The following is a 19,473-nucleotide window of genomic DNA, read 5'->3' as shown; positions in this document are numbered from 1 at the left end:
TATCAATTTTGTTTCTCTTTTCAAAGAACCAGCTCTTGGTTTTACTGATCTTTTCCATTGCTTTTTTTAGACTCCATTTTGTTTATTTCCCCTCTGATCTTTATTATTTCCTTCCTTCTACTCACTTTGGGCTTTGTTTGTTGCTTTTTCTCTAGTTCCTTACAGTGAAAGGTTATTGCTTATTTGAGATTTTTGTTTCTTGAGGTCAGCCTGTATTGCTGTCAATTTCCCTGTGAGGCCTGCTTTCATTGTGTTCTGTAGATCTTCGGTTGTTGTTTTTTCCATTTTCATTTGTCTCAGGTATCTTTCGATTTCTACCTTGATCTTGTTGTTAACCCGTTCATTGTTTAGTAGCATGTTATTTAGCCTCCACGTGTTTATGTGTTTTTCAGTTTTCTTCCTGTAATTGATTTCTAGTTTCATACCATTGTGGTCAGAAAGACGCTTGATAATGATTTCAATCTTCTTAAATTTATTGAGACATGTTCTGTGGCTTAACATGTGGTCTATCTTGGAAAATGTTCCATGTGCACTTGAAAAGAATGTATATTCTTCTGCTTTGGGGTGAAATGTTCAAAAATATATGAATTAAATTCATTTGGTTTAGTGTGCCATTTAAGGCTGCTGTTGCCTTGTTTATTTTCTCTTTGGAAGATCTGTTCATTGGTGTCAATGGGGTGTTAAAATCCTCTACTACGACTGTATCACTGTACATCTATCCCTTCCTTGCCTTATCCCACATTTCTTAAAACTCTACTGGTAACATAAAATAGTTCTTATTAAATTGTTCTCTCCTGGATTGTGTATGTCTTTAAAAAAACTGAAATGTTGTGCTTTTTTTCTTCTTTTTTTTAAAGGAGGGTGCAGCTCACAGTGGCTCATGTGGGGGTCAAACTAGCAACCTTGGTGTTATTAGCACCAGGTTCTAACCAACGGAGCTAACCAGCCACCCCAATGGTGTGCTTCTTAAGGGTAAAGTTAGAAATTTAAAAATGATCCCCATCAAAAATGAACAAAACAAAAACAACCTAAACCTGTATCAGCTATCACACTGCTAAGCCAAAAAACTGGGCACTCCATTATTTACACTCACTGAATATACAAAAGGGAAAAATATATTCTTAACACAATGGAGTGAAAATAATATACGCTTCTACACAGAAAAAGGAGCTTCCTATGTGCTGACAGGCTAAGAATGGCCAGTTTTCCACTGTCTACAAGTCGTGAATGGCTTCTGATACCAAAGCTAAACTTAAGTTTTAAGGTAACATGTTTATAATAAGGTTAAACATATTTAATTGCCTTTTCATTAAAATGAAACAATCCTATGAATACAAATCACCTCAGTCTGAAATTCATGGATCACTCATTAAGTTTCTCCTGAAAAAATGCACAGCAGCTAAATCAGATTTCATGTAATTAACCTCAAAGTGCTTACTTGATAAGGAAGAACACAGAAGTGTTTTAGTTTATATCTAATATGTAAAGCTGGAAATGAAAGTTTTATTTGAACATTTCCGAAAAAACTGGACATTAAAAGCCTTTCAAAAAAGCTTTATTTTATTATAAAATAGTTCTTTATGGAAGAAAATTAGAAAAATACAAAAAAAGAAAAAAACACTTTGGAGAAAAACATTTTTGTAAAAACAATTACAGATAATCACATGTTGCATATATGGGTAGCCTTACTTTTTGTGCACAGATAGTAATGTACATACCCATTCACATTTACAGAAATGGGAGCATATGACACACAGTTTTTCAAAACCTTTTTCCATGTAATGTTTCCAGAACTGATTAATAGGGATTTTACAAGGCTATGGGAAGGAAGCATTTAAGTAAATATTCTTAGAACATATTTAGATCTCAAGTTAATAATAAAAGGATGACAAAAGAACTTAACTGTTTTGAACTCTAAGGAAGAAGGCATGAACTCTAAGGAAGAAGCTAACAAGATATAAGATTAAATACTTTAGAATATGTCAGCTTCCCATGTCCACTCTGGAATTCAGCCCAAACACAGATTTAGCCCCAAATTCCTATGCCTTTTCATTTAGAATACTACCTAATTTTCATTTCTTCCATAGTATGACAATGTAATATTCGTAGCTAATATTTACATGACATTTATTAGGTTTCAGGCACTATTCTAAGCACTCTGCATATGCTAACTCATTTTAATGTTCACAGCCTCAAGAAAGACGTACAATTATTATTCCCATTTTTCAGATTATAAAACAAAAGTACAGAGACGTGCATACCTTGTCCACAGTCACCAGCTAGTAAGTGTTGTAGCTAGGATTTGCACACAGCAATATGATTCTAAACTTTACCTTTCTCAAGGACAAATGTTGAAGTAGAAAGAATATTCCAGTAATACTGCTCAAATAAGTGGAACACTAAACACCTGGCCTCTTTTAATTTTCTGAGAATTCTGGTTAATGAAGACTTTTACTGTAATTTAACATACCTAAGTCTCAAGATAAATTTAATTATGGGAAAACAGAGAATTATCCATCAACCAGGAAACTTCTGTCATTTGAGTTGAAGATTGTTTGTGAGTATAAGCATTGCTATTCGCATTAGGAATCAGAGTGAAAGGCTGAGCAGTTAGTCCAGATGGTAACTATATGCACTTGGGAGGCTGAAAAAAGACCAGACATGAGAGTTTATATGATCGGCCAATAATGTCCTCTCCCTGGGACAGCCTCTCCTTCACTTGTTCTGCCCACTACTCCCAAGAGGCATTGGATGTGACATCTGCATTTCAATGGTTCCACTTCCTTGCCTTATTATAATTAGATTTCACCTGTATTCAAAACAACTAGGAAGAGGAAGAGGATGCCCAAATGGTGATGTATTTCAGGTTTCATCTCCCTTTGTCTGTCTCTCTCAGCTTGAGTATTTCCATGTCAATCTCCAGTGTTCCTCTTTGGGTATTAGCTTTGCTATTTTGCCTCAAAGGCAGCCCCTGCTCAAAATGTATACTCTGTTGCCATATCCCACAGAAGATTCCTGCAGAATTTTTATATTATTTGGCTTTCCTCTCTACAAAGGTGAGTTGCTTTGCCAAGAAGTCAGACTTTATCCAGTGGGACAATGCCAGCTTTAACCTGGACACCTGCGTACGAGGGGTTGTATTCTGTATTATGGGTGAAGTCTTTAAGTTCTTGTGAAGCAATGGCTCTTTTTGATACACTCAGTAGTTTTACATTCATTTTTACACCCGAGGCAGGAAAACCCACCAGGTTTGACCCACAATGAGCAGGAAGCTGTTACGGCCTGAGGAATCTTTCTAAGGCTGTCACAGATTTAAAAAAAAAATTTAAAAAGCGCATCATTTAATATTTGATGTTTTGTATGACTGGTACCCCAGGAGGCAAATTCTACTGGCATTAGGACAGCACCTAAACTGTTTTTCCAGAAGTCAAGATGAGATCATTTATTCCAATAATTACAACAACCCAGTAACTGGATAAAAAGTATATAATTTCGGAGTATACTCTCTAAAGAGCAGGATATTAAAAGTTGCAATAAGGTTATTGGACTTTTTCGAATGACATAAGACCATATGATCTGTGATGGTTAAAGTTACCATAATCATAAGCAAAGCTATAAATATTCAGTTGGAAAGCACTAAAAACAAACAAAATCTTACATTCTACTCATCAAATTAAAAATAAGAAGAACCTAAGTATTGTCTATGTAAGACAAAAACATTAGTAATTTATTAACAACATGAAAAGGATCATCTAATTATAGGCATGCCTTGCTTTATGCACACTTCCTGAATAAAGTTTACGTCTTAAGGAAGTGTTCAAGTTATTCACAAATTCCTTTGAAACTGTGTTTAAATATTCAGGATGCTGAGCATCAACTGTTACAGACTGTTACTCAGAGAAGCGGCCTGGTGGCTCAGGTTCATTATCTAATTATTCAGACTAAGGAAGGGGGAAGGACATAGTCCTAATAATTTCAAAAGTATAGTTTGAAGACTGCCAAGTATGAGAAAAAAAATCCCATGATCTGGAAAAGAGGGAGAAGGTTGAAGATTAGGAAGGATGAAATAGATTTCTAGAGAATGAAAAGTATTACACCATTACGTTTATAAAATACTACGTTTATAAAATACTACATAAGAAGAGTATTTCCAGTATTCTGACACAATACATCACCAACTTGGCAACTACCTAAATTATTCTTGTTTCAATTAAAAAGTGTGTTTCAGTATATCAGAATTTAAAAAAAGACCATTCCTGTGATATGGCTGAATTTAACCTAGAAGTTGGAGGAAAACAGGATATCTTTCATAGCAATTTGTGTCAATATTGTGGGGAAGTATCTGTTTTGTAAAGTAAGCAAGGCCAATTTGATACTAAACTACAGAATATACATCCATATCTCAGTATCGATGCTATTTAACACTGCCATTCTCCTTTGTGAAAGGACTGCACTGTTGCAATATTATCCCATTCCATCCAGCACATTCAGGGAAACATACAATCGATTCTGCAAGCTGAGAGAACTAGGACAATATAAATTGATGGCTCAGGCCCTTCCCTGGAGGGCTCCAAAGAATATTCTATTTTTAACTCCCTTTCACTTGAATAGAGCAGAGAACAAGAAGGAAATACAGTGTTTGGCAGAAAAGTATTGCCCAGGCTATCACAGGCTAGTTTTATTTCACATAGGTGAACGTGAACTAGCATTTGTGTTAAAGGAAAGCATTCTTAATGCAGGTTAGATATAATCAGAAAGATAACACACAGAATTGAAGAAGTCATGACAGCTATAAATCTAAGGTTCATTTAACAGTATTATTAATTTTTTTTCGAGACTGAACTTGTAGCACTGTGAGGGCAGATTTTTTTTTTTTAATGAGCCATTTTGCCAACTCTAAATTTTTTGGTAACTAGGTATTTAAAAGACAATTTAGAAAAACTGTTTCCAAATCATCTAAACCTCAAGTCTGTAATCCTGGTCCATCTAATGTCTGTGGCACTATTTTAGTAAGCAGGGAAGTTCAAGTAACGATAGCCCCTTCGGTGAATTTGGAAGAAGACACAGGGCCAGCTCGCCTTCACTATTCTTTCTCCTCTATCACCCTCTGCTCTCCTACTTCTGTGCCTAAAATAAACAAATACAAACACAAAAAACAAATCAAATGAAAACAGTGACATAGAGGTTACAGCTCACAGCTATTATATTTAAATGACAGTCCTATGAAAGAGTCTGTACAACTCAAGGAAATCTATGGGTACTTACCAGATACATTTGGCTCCAGATTTCAGTGGCGGCAGGTTAATGGAGAAGGGAAAAGGGAAATAGGTGGATTTGTAGGTATTATACAATGTCTGAATCTATGCTGGTCACACAATACTAAGAAATGCTCACAGAATCAATGAAATAACAAGGATAGCCAGGGCCACCAGTCCAGTAATATAAATACAAAACTCCTATTACTCCAGTCCAAGTTGTCAGTAAAGAAATTGACTTTGTGCCTAGAGCCCCTATTTGAGATAGCTAAATCCTTTATCAATATCACCCCTCCCCTGCTTATCCAATAGGCTTGCCTTTTATATCCTAGTTACTTTTAAATGTGTGCCCTGCAATGCTGCCAATATTCTGTGCATCTCAAAGATCACTTATCCTAAAATCTTCCTCCCATGGTGTAGTTAGTTCATCAGGACCCTATCATAGTCTGCAGGTAATAAAAGCTCAATCAATTCGGAACCACGTGGTTCTGAGTTATTTGAAAAGCTAAGACTGAAGATATAATGCATTGATATTTAGTTTTACAGTCATTTTGCTTCCCACATGCATGTAACATCACAGTTTGGGGGGTGGGGAGGAAACTGAATTATATCCTTGGTTGGAGCCTAAAGTAGCTTCAAATGCCTTTAGGTGTCTTATTTGATGGCATGCTTTAATGTATAATACTGTTCCTAAAAAGTTATGTAGCAATAGGAAAAGAGATGTATTTGACTTTTGCTAATGCGTTTGGCACACTTGAGACATTAAACTTTTAAGAAAAGCTCCACACCAAACTGAATCTGTCATCCAAATCTGCTTTGGAAAAGAAATTAAAGCAATAGCTTCCGTGAATTTTTAAATGGTAAATTACATTAAGCCAAGGTTATCATTTAAATTCAAATCCCTATTGTTGAGTATGATGCATGATTAAAAGCCATTACAGTTAATGGAAAATACAAGCAAATATTAATACCTTAATATAGCATTAAAAAAAAAAGAAAGAAAGAGAAGAACAGAAAAAGAAAAAAAATAAAAGGCAGTGGAAACCTGAGTAAAAAGAAGCCAGGAAGCAGCTGAAAAAGAGACCGGTTCACTGTGAGAAATGTAAACCTCTCAGACAGTGCTACGGCCCCGAATCCAACAGCTCAGGAACAAGGCCAATTATTGCAAAATATTAAACATATATGGTGAGGCTGCAAACTTTTCAAAAGAGTCATAAGAATGAAAGCAGCTACACAGAAAACAGCCAGGGCTTCACAAACCTAAAATCTCTGCTATAATGACTCCCTGCAGTATACCAAACTCCTTGTATGTAGTATACATTACGGTATTCAAGCTGTAAATTATGTGGTAAAGCGTTAAGATAACAGATCCTTATTATTGGAACACGCAAGCAACCAGATCTTCTGAAATTGTTACTTATATAACTCCAGTTCTTGACAGTAAGTCACTAAACTATTGCAAACCAATTCTCTAATATTCCACCTTTCTGAACTAGAAATGACTCACATAAGATCAACACAGAATCATGGAATTTTAGGGTACACAGAGGCTTCAACAGAGAACACAGTAAAATTCCCTTACTGTGAAAATGAGTAAACTGAAACCCAGAGGCTTTAAGGGATACGCCTAACACCAGTTAAAAACAAATAAGGGCTGTCAGGATTTGACTCTTATTTTGTTTTCTTTCACATTATACGATACATTGTCTGAAAAGCCTTTTGTAGCCAGAATTTCTTTTCCTTCTGTTGACGGGGATTGCCTCAACCTTCTTTGGAATGACCATGGTAGTTTCCCATTTACACAAGATTTGTATATTCATTCCTTAGCAGTAATGTTAGTACTGATTTCAGTTCAGTTCCCATAGCACACTGGAGGTTACTGTCAAGGAGATCAGTAAAACTATTGTGGTCCTCTGGCACAAACATGGATGGAAGACCAAAGAATTTTCTCCTTGAGATATGTCCCCCACTTTCTCTCTGCTTCCAAATGGGAAAAATAAGAGAAAATCTTATATTTTATTGCTCATACTCTACCTGGGCTAAGAATACTTGATTCAATTGGGTGTGTTAATTTATGGGAAAATTTCTTTAAATTCATATACAAACATTTAAAAATTATTTGTGTCTTAGTGAAGAAAAATTGTTCCAAATCTATCAATGCTTTCATTATTTGGTCGAATAATTAGTTTCAATCTTTTATGTAATAAAAGAAAATAATAAGCTTGACTAAATGTTGTTTGACAAGAAAAAAAATGTTATAATTTCTAATTTTAATCAGGTTTGGGTGGTGGAATGTAGGGAAGTATAAGGACAAAAAAGAAAAAGAAATCCAAAAAGTATGATGTTTACATATAAAAATGTAAATTACTAAGACAGGAATTGCTATAAATCTGTGAAAATAAATTAGAAACAAAAAACTGCCTTGTCTATTCCCCAGTGCATTTTACTTTTCTATCAGGACACATACAAACATAAATGTACATTTTTTTCTCTAAGCTCTTACATTAAAAAACAAAAACAAACAAACACACAAAAAAATCACTAACTACAAAAAAAGTCTGTAGATTGTAACTACAACAAAAGTCTTTAGATTGTAACCTTTTTTTTAAAAAAAAATTTGTGACTTTGTGTTTTAATTTTTTTTTTTAACTTTTATTTATTTTAAATGTGTTTCTCCAGGACCTATCAGCTCCAAGTCAAGCAGTTGTTTCATGGAGGGCACAGCTCACATTGGCCCATGCGGGGATCGAACCAGCAACCCTGGTGTTACGAACATCTTGCTCTAACCAACTGAGCTAACCGGCTGCCCGGATTGTAACTTTTTAAAATATTCAAATCCTACCAATTCCATAAAATTGTTCAATATAACTTCCAACATAATATTTGGCACTATCAAATTTTTCTTTAAAGGAAAATTTCTATTTTACTTATTAGCATAAAATATTTCTTTCCCTTTTAGATAAGGATGCTTTGAGGATTTATTTCTCTTTATTTCTGAAACTAAATGAAATTCAACTAACTTAAGCTATAAGTTAAGAGAATACAGCATAAAATAACTGGAAGGACCAACTCTAATTATAAAGTGTTACGACTGACTCTATGAGTCAAACACAACATCAGCTATTCAGATGTATTCTCTTTTTGTGCCTGTACTATCCAGATGCAACCTATCTTATATTTGCTTCCATAAATAGCATTCAAAAAACCCCCAAATTAAAATATGACTGATGATAAACACATGCTATCTGTCACACAGACATTTTGGCCTCAATTCGAAGTGTCATTTTCTGCTATTTTGCATTAACTGGGTATATTTTTTGCAGAGATGTATTTGTACAAGCTCAAAGATCCAACCTGTGGTTAAAAGTTTTAATTCTGTAGGCAATTTGACAAAAATTTAACCTTAAAAAAGAACAAAACTAATAAGCTCACACAAATATGGACCAAAGGATTTTGCTTGCCTCATTAATAGGGTGTACTAACAAACTACATGAATTAGTCACATACGAGGTACTTGAATGGGGAACATGAAGGTAAATTTGTTTTTTATTATTATCATGACATTAGCTATGAAGAAAAAAATCATGACAAAAATAATATGAAAAGTCAGTCACAGGCCGAGGAAAACTCAGAAAATAATTTCTACAAGAATAAAACGTTATTAAAGCTAATGATCAGTGTCACAACCAATGTTTTCTATGTATAAAGAACAACTTTTGATGCCCTTCAAAATTATAGCATACTCTAGTTTATATTATAAGTGGACTGTATTATTAAACTTCAGGAAAACCTGAAACTAAAGAGTCATATTTGAGAGAGAGGACAAATTCTATGTTGGCTAAAATGACTAATGTTTGTACTAAACATCCTTTGGAAGAACATCTATCACACACACGGGACAATACAGGGCTAGTAGCACAAAAAAAGGAAGAACCTACATACTACGTACAAGACAGCTCCTAGGAGCAACAGATGAAGGACCTGGAAACCCCATTGCAGGAATGATAAGTACGAATTGTATCTTGTAGGAAGTTGCTAAGTCACTATGATCACTGAAGACCACACAAGTGAGGAGAAGCAAGGACACTTCTCATCAGATTGTTCAGCGTAGATGTCTTCCTCCTGAAAGTGCAGCACCCATTAAGGTTCCACACAATACCAAGAGCAAGAAACTGCTTAAGTGGAGGGTGAGGGTTATGTGGCCTCAGTGAGTCAAGCTGACGTAGTCTGAAACCTTTCATGGTGACAAGCAGCTAAAAAGGATCCAAAGAAACCAAAAAAATTGTACTTCAACACCTAGAGTTATGAAAGGCTGAAAAAAACACCTTATTAAACATCTGGGGCAGAAGTACACATCTAGGTGGGAAGCACAGAGAAATGAGTTCGGTAAAATTAGTAAGATAATCTTATGCAACACTGAGATCAATTGTTTTCAATGAATGCTTAAAGAAAATTTGAAAGGAGCAGAAAGAAAATAATATTGAGTTTGGATTCTTTTGATATGCCTACGTTTCAGATTGCACTTGGTTTAAAAATACCTTTCACTAGACACCAGCAAACTGAAAAACAAAACACGAAGAAGATGTGTAAGAACATCAGTCTTTTTAAAGGCATTTCCACTGAGACTAAGACATAAAGAAAATTTCAGTAGGCAAGAGTTCCCAATCAAAGCTAGGCTGTCTTGGTTAGCTGTTCAGGAGACATCTTAACTTGCTTTGCCACTCTTCTGTTGTAACCATAGGTGGATTCCAAGGCTGCAGAGAAGCCTTCAACTACGACAGCAGGAAGCTTCTCACCACACAGCGCAGCCCAGTACCATCTCCTTATTATGCCCCCAACCCTTTTGCATATAAACCTGACTGTGGTATTTTCCAGCAGGTGCTAAGATTTGCCCACTCTTTTAATCTTGCTGGTTTGCCTATTCATAGGTATGCCTATATCTGAAACCCCGTGTAGACTAAGTGTGGCAGTATCTTAATATTAATAGTAAGACTGTAATCAAGCAGGATGAAAAAAAGCAGTAGCCACCACAGTGAAGAATTAATGACCTCAGACATACTACTCACCTGTCTGCTGGGCAGGCTGTGGCAGTGGTTGGTTTAGATGTGAACTGTAATGAACTGAAGGGACGGGGCGGTACTGAGGCTGACTGGAGTGACAGTGGCCTGGAGCGCAGTAACAGGCTGGCATCTAGGACAAGCATGGAGGGGAAATCAATTCTACTTGCAATAACAACTTTTTTCTGAAGAGAAACATCAGAGTGTAATGAGTAATAATTCTTTCCAACACCAAGCACCTGAAAACTGGTTTTTCTTAGCTTTAAATTTAATCGAAAATTGTTGAAAAAATGTCAAACATACAGTATACGTAACAAAAGACACCTACTGTTACGCCCACCAATCAGATTTAGTAGATTTTAATTTTTGGGCGCTATTTGTTTCAGATTTTCCTCTATCTTTTACAAAATCAGACAGTACTGAAATAGTGAAAGGATTACTCCAGTACTGCTTTGTTTTACATGGCACAGAAAACCCATTATCCTGTAGTTGGAATGTATCATTCCTATATTTTTAAACTTCTATTTTATATGTGTGTGTGTGTGTGTGTGTGTGTGTGTGTGTGTGTATATAAATAAAATTGATTTCAATTAATTTACATTTATGGTACTCAACTATAACTTAATGAAACTTATTTTGCAATTAACATTGTTTTTGAGACATATCTTGGTTGAAATATACACTGCTAGCTCATTCTATTCAACTGTTGAACAGTAATCAGTGTATATAAAAAAAGTCAGTTTCTCCTTTCCAACATTAATGCACAGTTGCACTGGTTCCAGTCCTTAATTTTTTTCAAATTTCTAATGCAAATTAAAATGCCAATACAAATTTTGTCAATTATACCTTAATGAAGGTGAAAAAAATGCCAATAAGAGTAGCCTGCCTTTTTTTCCTTCCAGAGCTATTTATATCAGTTTTGAATTTTTTTTAAATGTAACCTGATTTAGAATAAATAATCCAGTGAGGTAGAAGTATGTGGTAAGTTAACTTTATTAGGTTCATGGGCTCTCTCATGCTCTGCTTTTCTGATTGGGTTACTTCTAAAAGAACAGAGATCTGTAGAGATCTTAAAGGGTGTCCATTTCATCTGGAAACCAGTCAAGGACAGAATTGCTAGATCAATTATTAGCCAAGAATCTCCTAAATTTACTGTAATGTTCTTCTGTCTTTGAAACATCAGACACAATACATATGTGACCCCTTAATTTGGAGATATCAGCAACCAATAAGTATATCCTGATTTCAGATCTTATACACTATCATACTTTTCAGTATGTTCCTATGTGTATAAATAATATTCTTTTTTTCCCTCTTAAATAAAGAAAAGACATCACGGTTTAAGGCAAAATTATAACACTATTTTATAATACATACAAGCAATGTATAACAATAACACAAACAATAGAGGTAAAATAGAATTATACTGCTGACATGACTAGTATATTTTACTTGCAGTTTCTTATGAACGTGAAATAGATTGTGATAAGCTAAAGATACACATCATAGTCCCTAAAGAAGCTACACAAACACACGAATCAGAGGGCTGTAGATAAGAAAGCAATAGAAGAAATAATATGGAACACTAAAAGAGTTCAAATAATACAAAAGGCAGGGGAAGAAGCAGATAGAACAAACAAACAAACAGCAATGTGGCACACCTTCATCTTACCATGTCAAGAGCCATATTAAAGACAAAAGAACTAGACACTCCAATCAGACTGGATAAAACAGCAAAACCCAACTATACTGTACGTAAAAGACACACTTTTAATATAAAGGTTGCAAATAAGAGGATGAAAAAGACATAGCATTTAAATGCAAATCAAAAGAATGATGAGTCAGACAAAATAGGTTTCAAGAGAAAAAAATAGTACTAGAGACAGAAAAATATTTCACAATATGAGTCAATAAATCAGGAAGATATGATAAATATAAATTACTTAATGTAGACTCAAATACTATAAATACTGACTAAATTTAAGGGAGAAATAGACAAACCAACCCACTATCATTTATTCCTAGAACTGGACAAAAATTACTTAAGAATGTAGAAGATCTGAAAGATACCACATTGACTCACTTGATGTTTACAAAATACTAAATGCAGAAACAAAAGAATATAGAAGAAACTAAAGACAACCTAATTAAATGGAAGGACATTGCACGTTCATTAATATTAGATAACTTAATATTGTTAAGATGGCAATCATACTCAACATGATATACAGATTCAATACAATCCCTATAAAAATTCCAATGGCCTCTTTTGCAGAAATGAAAAAGCCAATCCTGAAATTCATATGGAATCCTAAGGGATCTGAATAGCCCAAACATCTTGAAAAAGAACAAAGTTGGAGGACTCACACTTCCTGACTTTAAAACTTACTACAAAGGTACAGTAATAAAATAGTGCAGCACTGGCATAAAGATAGAATTACAGAATAGTGTAAAAGTGAGAGTACAGAAGTAAACTTTTGTATGTATGGTTAACTGATTTGACAAGGATACCAAGACTATTTAATAGGAAAAACAACAGGGTCTTCAGTAAATGCTGCTGGGAACAAATAGATATACACAAAGAATGAAGTTGAACCCTCTCCACATAGCACATATAAAAATTACTCAAAATTGGTACATGATCTAAATCTAGAAGCTGAAACCATAAAACTTGTAGAAGAAAAGTGATAAACCTTCATGACTTTGGATTTGACAATGGATTCTTAGATATGCACCAAAAGCATGAGTAACAAAATGAAAGAATGGATCAAGTGGACTTTATCAATGTTAAAAAAAAACTTTTGTGCATTAAGTACATTGTCAAGGAAGTGAAAGGACAATCTACAGAATGGGTGAACATACCTGCATATCACACATCTGATAAGGATCTAGTATCTGAAATACATAAAGAACTCTTACAACTCCACAACAAAAAGACAAGTAATGTGATTTAAAACTAGGCACTATGGAAAACAGTTGGCACTTCTTAAAAAAATTAAAAATGTGATCCAGTAATTCTACTCCTAGGTAATAAACCACAGCACTATTCACAGCAGGCAAAAGGTGGCAACATCCCAAAACCATCACTGGTTGAAAAGATGAACTCCTACAATGGCATATTATTCAGACATAAAAAGAAATGTAGTACTGCTATTAGGTTGGTGCAAATGTAACTGTGGTTTTTGCAATTATTTTTAACCTTTTAAAATTACTTTTGCACCAACGTAATACATGCTACAATGTGGACTAAACCTGAAACATTATGTTAAGTCCAAAATGCCAGACACAGAAGGTAACATATTGCAAGATTTTGTTACTATGAAGTATCCAGAATAGGAAAATCCATACAGACATAATGCAGATGGGTGATTGCCAAGGGCTGGGTGGTGGGAATAGGCAGCAACTGCTTAATGGGCACCAAGTTTTCTTTCGGGGTGATAAAAATATTTTGGAACTAACTAAAGAAACGTGGTGGTTGCAAAAACACTGAATTTACGAAATGTCACTGAATTTTTCACTTTAAAATGCTAATTTTGGGGGTGGGGGGTGGGAGATGAGGGTAAGGGGGATCGAATATATGGTGATGGAAGGAGAACTGACTCTGGGTGATGAACACACAACGGGATTTATAGATGATGTAATACAGAATTGTACACCTGAAATCTATGTAACTTTACTAATAATTGTCACCTCAATAAATTTAATAAAAAAAAAAATAAAAAAAAAATGCTAATTTTATGTCATGTGAACTCCATTTTAATTTAAAAAACAAAAACAAAAAACCACAAAACACTAAAATGATAGAATACAAATTCTTTTACAGTGCACATGGATCATCCCCTAAGAAACTCCGTGCTGGGACATAAAATAAGACTCAACAGATTCCAAAACACTGAAATCTTAAGAGTTCTCTGACCACATGAAATTAAAATAGAAATCAATAGATATCTACAAAAGCCCCAAATGCCTGGAAATTAAATAATACACTTCCAAATTTATCATGGGTCAAAAAGTCACTCACAAAAAAGAGAAAATATATTTTGAATTAAATAAGAAACACACGTTTACAAATCTGTAGGTTGCAGCTAAATGGTGCTTAGGAAATTTATAACATTAAAAATCTTATAATGAAAAAAACAACCATCTAAAATCAACGATCTATGCTTCCACCTCAAGAAACCAGAAACAAAGGGACATATGAAACCCAAAAATAAGTAAGGAAAAAAACAGTAAAAGAAATAGTTTAAATAGAAAATGAATAAAATTAATAAAACCTAAGTTGGTTTTTTAAGAACATCAATAGAATTGATAAATCTCAAGTTAAACTAGTAAAGGAAAAAGAAGAGAGAAGACCAAAATTAATAATATCAGGGATTATAGAGGTGATACCAACATTAATCCTAAAGATACTGAAATATAATAAGGGGTTTTATGAGCAACTTTATGCCAATAATTTTTACAACATAAATGGAATTGAAACAAACTATAAAATCTGACCCAAAAAGAAATAGGAAATTGGACTAACTCTGTATCTACCAAGAAATTGAATTTGTAATTTTAAATCTTCCCTGCAAAAAAAAACTCCAGGTGCAGATGGATTCATTAGTGAAATCTAGCAAACATTTACGAAGAAATAACATCAATCCTACACAAACTCCTTTAGAAAGTAAAGAAGGGAAAAATATCCAACTCATTTTGAGGCCAGTACCACCCTGGCACTGCCACCTGAAAAAGACATTACAAGTAAACTACAGACCAATATCCTTCATGAACATACAAGCAAAAATCATTCCGAAAATATTAGCAAATTGAATCTAGCCATATAAAAAAAACACATACTGTATCATGAAAGATTAGTTTAATATTCAAAAGTCAGTCAACACAATTCACTGTGTTAATAAAGGGGGGAAAATCACATGATCACTTCAGTAGATGCAGAAAAAACATTTTACAAGATTAATAACCAGAAACTAATATACTGAATGTCCACTGTAACTGAGAACAACAACAAAAAATACAAGGAATCTAGGGATTTTACTTCTCCTTCTTGTGTTGTGAGTATATTCAATATTGGAGCTCTTAGCTATATAATAAGGCAAGCAAATGCATATAGGTTGGAAAGGATAATGCATACGGAAATGATCTCCTATTTAGGAAATCTTAAGCAGTCTATCAAAAAAGTACTAGAATAACTGAATTTTTAGAAAGTCCACAGGATAAACAAAACTCAATTGTTTCTACAAATTATGAATAGAAAATTAATTTAAAAATAATCTCCTTTAGAATATTTAAACATTAAATACTTAAGGGTTATATTTAATAAAATATGTGTAATACTTATATAATGAAACTACAAAACCCTGTTGAGAAAAATTAAGGAAGATTTAAATAAATGGAGAGAGAGAACATATTCTTACACTGGAAAATTCAACAGTGTTAAGATGTTAATTCTCCCCAAACTGATACTATTTCTCCTCGAAATGCATCATTTTATTTTTATAGTGCATTTACTTTATTGTGTTTCTCTTAAGCTAATTAAAACAAAACAAACCTCTCAGGGTCAGAAGGAAACCCAAAGATCACATAGTTTAACTATCCAACTGAAGTGTCGACCTGTCGTGTGGTTGTCTAGCATGAACTTGAAAATCTCCAGAGACAAGGAAATGATGACATGCTGTTTATAAATTTGCACAAATTCTTTCTATGTGAAATTAAAAATTAGCTGTCTAATGTTAAAACTGATCTTACATGAGAGGCTTCCATGGGTGGGGAGGCGGGGGGGGGCGGGGGGAGTGATGTACCTGTGGTGAGGGCTGCTGAATGTATCCTTGCTGCTGGAGCACAGGCTGGCTGACAGGATGACCAGAAGCAGAGTAGGCAGCAGTAGGGACCGGCTGCCCAGGTGGCAGGGGGGGCGGAGGGGGAGGAGGTGGTGGCGGTGGTGGAGGGGCTGCTGTCACGATATAACCAGACTGTGGCGGGGACTGAAGGACAACGGTGGACTGGAACATGGTAGCATGAGGGTCAGAACCATCTGCAGATGGCTGGCGGGCGAGACTCATGTGGCTAAACTGAGACCCAAGGTTGTCCTGCTAAAAAAGGAGAAAGTCAAATCAGTAAGCCTCTCATTCATAGACCAAAGTCACTAAAGAAAAATACTTCGTATATTATGAGTTGCAGTAGTATATATTATGGAAATCATGTATCTACAACAGACATGATTTAATGAAAGAACAGCTCCAAGAAAATGAGAACTTTAAGGCAGGAAGGTATGCATATTACAATGCTGTCACTGCAAACTACTTATAAAATATATGTAATGGAAATATATAGTGTGCAGAAAAGAGTAGGGTATAAATACACAATAAAATTCACAATAAAAAAGGAAAAAAACCCACTTATTTAAATGAAGATTAAAGGCATGTTAGGATGTGGATGTGACACTTTTACATATTACATGGTTAAAATTTTCTGAAAGGACTTCAAAGACCAGGTAACTAGTCAGGCACAGTGAGAACTGCTCTTCACTTTAAACCATCACCCCTCTTCCTGGAAGGCAAGATTCAGGTTCTATGCATCTTTGTATCTCCTATCGTACCCAGCAAATATACAAGCAGAAATTAAATAAAATTAAAATCTACCCCCCCTGCTCTTCTCTCTAATCTCTCAAAAATAATTTGGCCATGAAGTCTATTCCAACCTAGTGCTTTTCAGTCTGTTCCTTAAGTCAGATGTTAGACAAATGTAATCCAAAAGACAGTTTCCCACTGCTTTTGCGACTTGGTGAGCAAGCAACGGTGCCCAGCCAAGATAGGCTTATGATTTATATGTCGTCTGACAAATGTTTTTGACTCAGCAACAGCATAAGGACCAGTTCTGACTACGTCGTCTAGATAATAGTATCACTGAAATGAAAATAATGGGGTTAAAATGGCATTCCCCCCTCTCCCAAGGACTCAGAGATTGGCAACAACATATACACTTTGCTAAGAGGAAAATTGTGAAAAAAGTTACTTAAAAAATTATAGCAATTGAGTTGTCAGATCAAAGTTGACAAAGTTGACAGCAATTTCTACTACGTGCTGGTTTTTGCAAAGTAGATTAAGGCTACGCAGAAGATAAGGGATTGAAAAAGGGGAACTGATTTAATGATTGAAGATATGTGGTTTTACTCCTCCCAAATGGCTGCTCTGAAACACTCTAGCACTATTCTCCCTAAATCAATGGTTTCAAAATATACCTACTAGCTGCAGTTACAAAGTAATATGGCCAAATATTTTAAAAAGAGATACCATAACTACACGCCACCATTACAGTCATCTTGACAAAAAGTTACTTCTTATTCCAATGAGCTGCCATTTCCCAAAACATTGAGGCTTTTATGCTATTCTTTTTAATGTTGTCCACTTTTTCAAAGCCTGCAAAATTTCAGTTTTTCAGACTGGAAGTGATTTTTTGAAAATCATTCAGTGCCAAGGCTGGCAGATAAGGTTGTTCCCAGCTCAAAAGACAAATATCCCCAATAAAACACAACATTTCTAAAAAAGTATTGAGTGACTTTAAGACACAACTTGTAATTTAAGTTGGAAAGCAATTTCAAAATGTAATGGCTATTTAGTTAGAATAACAGCATCACTGGGAAAAGCATGTAGGCTGTTAGGCAGACTCATTGTAGGGGAAGGAAATGTAACATTTATTGAATATCTAGTTCATGTTCGGCGCTCTGCAGGAGGTACTTTACATCGATGTCGCATATGTTTAATAACTGTAGATGGTCACACAGAGAACACGTGGCAGTGGTGCGTCTGACCTCTTACAGAGGAGTGTCATTTGTGATTAAAGAAGGTACCATTACTTTAAAGTCACAGATTAAACAGTTTGAGGCGGTCCTTGAAAATATACTTAGGAGGATGTCTTATGGAGTTGTAAGCTTCAATTCACTCCGTTAACTAGTACTACGTGTACTAGACCTATGGCACTGGGGAAAGAACAGGAAGCCTAAACCCAGATGAAAGCTGCTACCTCAGAATTGTAGAGAGCTGCACTGGCCTGAATAAGAAAAGTAGCTAAGACATGTCAGCACTAGCGTAATCAACCTGAAAATTATTTCATTACGAAAAGGAAGGAGAAGACTAAGTTTTACGCAGTGACTGTAATAAGCTAATATAACAAATATTTCAGGGAAGAGAATGAATTTATTCCTAATAAGGCTAGAAACACCTTTTTTCAGTATACTCATATGTATCCCTCACTTAAAAAAAAAATCACAAAAAATCGTATCACATGAATCACATTCACGAGGCTTCATCACACATCCACCCACAGGAACAACGCAGGAGCTGAAGAGAGGTACAGTACCATGGAGTACTGCCGGGTGGGCGAGACCGGCAGGGGCGGGCATGGGGAAGGGGCTGTAGAGTACTGAGCAGGCAGAGCACCCATGGGCTAAGGGATAACAGGTTGGCAAACAGGGCTAACGTCAGAAGTATTGCACAAAATGGAAAGTTTCCATTTTTTTGGCAATAGCTTAAACTACATTTATAAAGTCATCTTAAATACAACACAGGAAACAAAAACAAAGAAACTACATAGTAAAATTTTTGAGAATGTACCTGTGCTTAAATTTAATATATAGTGAGGATAATTTTTTCATAAAAAGATTTATTATATTCACTGAAAACAGGTAATTTAGACGTTTCAAATCCTATTATCTAACTAAGACCTCTGGGTTAAGCTGGTAAAAGCAAAACCACTTGTCCTCACTTCCTGATCTGATGAAGAGGCTGCTGTATTTAGTTATGTAACACTAAATAACAAAAGAAAAACAGCACTTATTTTATTATCAGACAGCAGTAACTTACATAATATCAATGTCAATTACCCTCTCTATCTGATAAGGCACAATGAGATACTCTTTTGCGACCAAAATGTCTCAATTTTAGCAATTTTTAAAGAAAAATGTACCGTGGGTATCATTAACAGTCTAAAGCGCACACACACACACACACACACACACACACACACACACACACAATCTCTTTTATATACGAAAGATAAACACATTTTTCTTGTAAGTAAAAATTTTTGTTAAGAGAGTATGTGTTAGGAGCTGAGAAACTAGTTACTTGAAATTTTTCCACTAATGGAATACTCCTACATTT

The 19,473-nt window shown here is 34.9% G+C and overlaps 1 protein-coding gene across 9 annotated transcripts in view; it reads right to left on the bottom strand.

Annotated features, from left to right (window-relative positions):
* The window catches only part of R3HDM1 (R3H domain containing 1), a 111,670-nt gene that overhangs the window by 48,379 nt on the left and 43,818 nt on the right, over window positions 1-19,473 (bottom strand). For 7 of the 9 annotated variants that reach the window (XM_074335625.2, XM_074335634.2, XM_074335640.2 and 4 more), the window contains 2 exons: window positions 16,114-16,404; window positions 10,322-10,445 (listed from right to left, as the gene is read on the bottom strand). In XM_074335625.2, coding sequence (XP_074191726.1) covers window positions 10,322-10,445; window positions 16,114-16,404 — 415 coding nt within the window. The remainder of the gene's footprint in view (window positions 1-10,321; window positions 10,446-16,113; window positions 16,405-19,473) is intronic. The other 2 variants (XM_088794108.1, XM_074335626.2) reach the window with 1 other exon arrangement.

This window comes from Rhinolophus sinicus, chromosome 17, assembly GCF_057876585.1.
Source record: "Rhinolophus sinicus isolate RSI-liver-muscle chromosome 17, RSI-T2T, whole genome shotgun sequence".
Taxonomy (NCBI): domain Eukaryota; kingdom Metazoa; phylum Chordata; class Mammalia; order Chiroptera; family Rhinolophidae; genus Rhinolophus; species Rhinolophus sinicus.
This window is presented reverse-complemented; position numbering and strand designations above follow the sequence as displayed.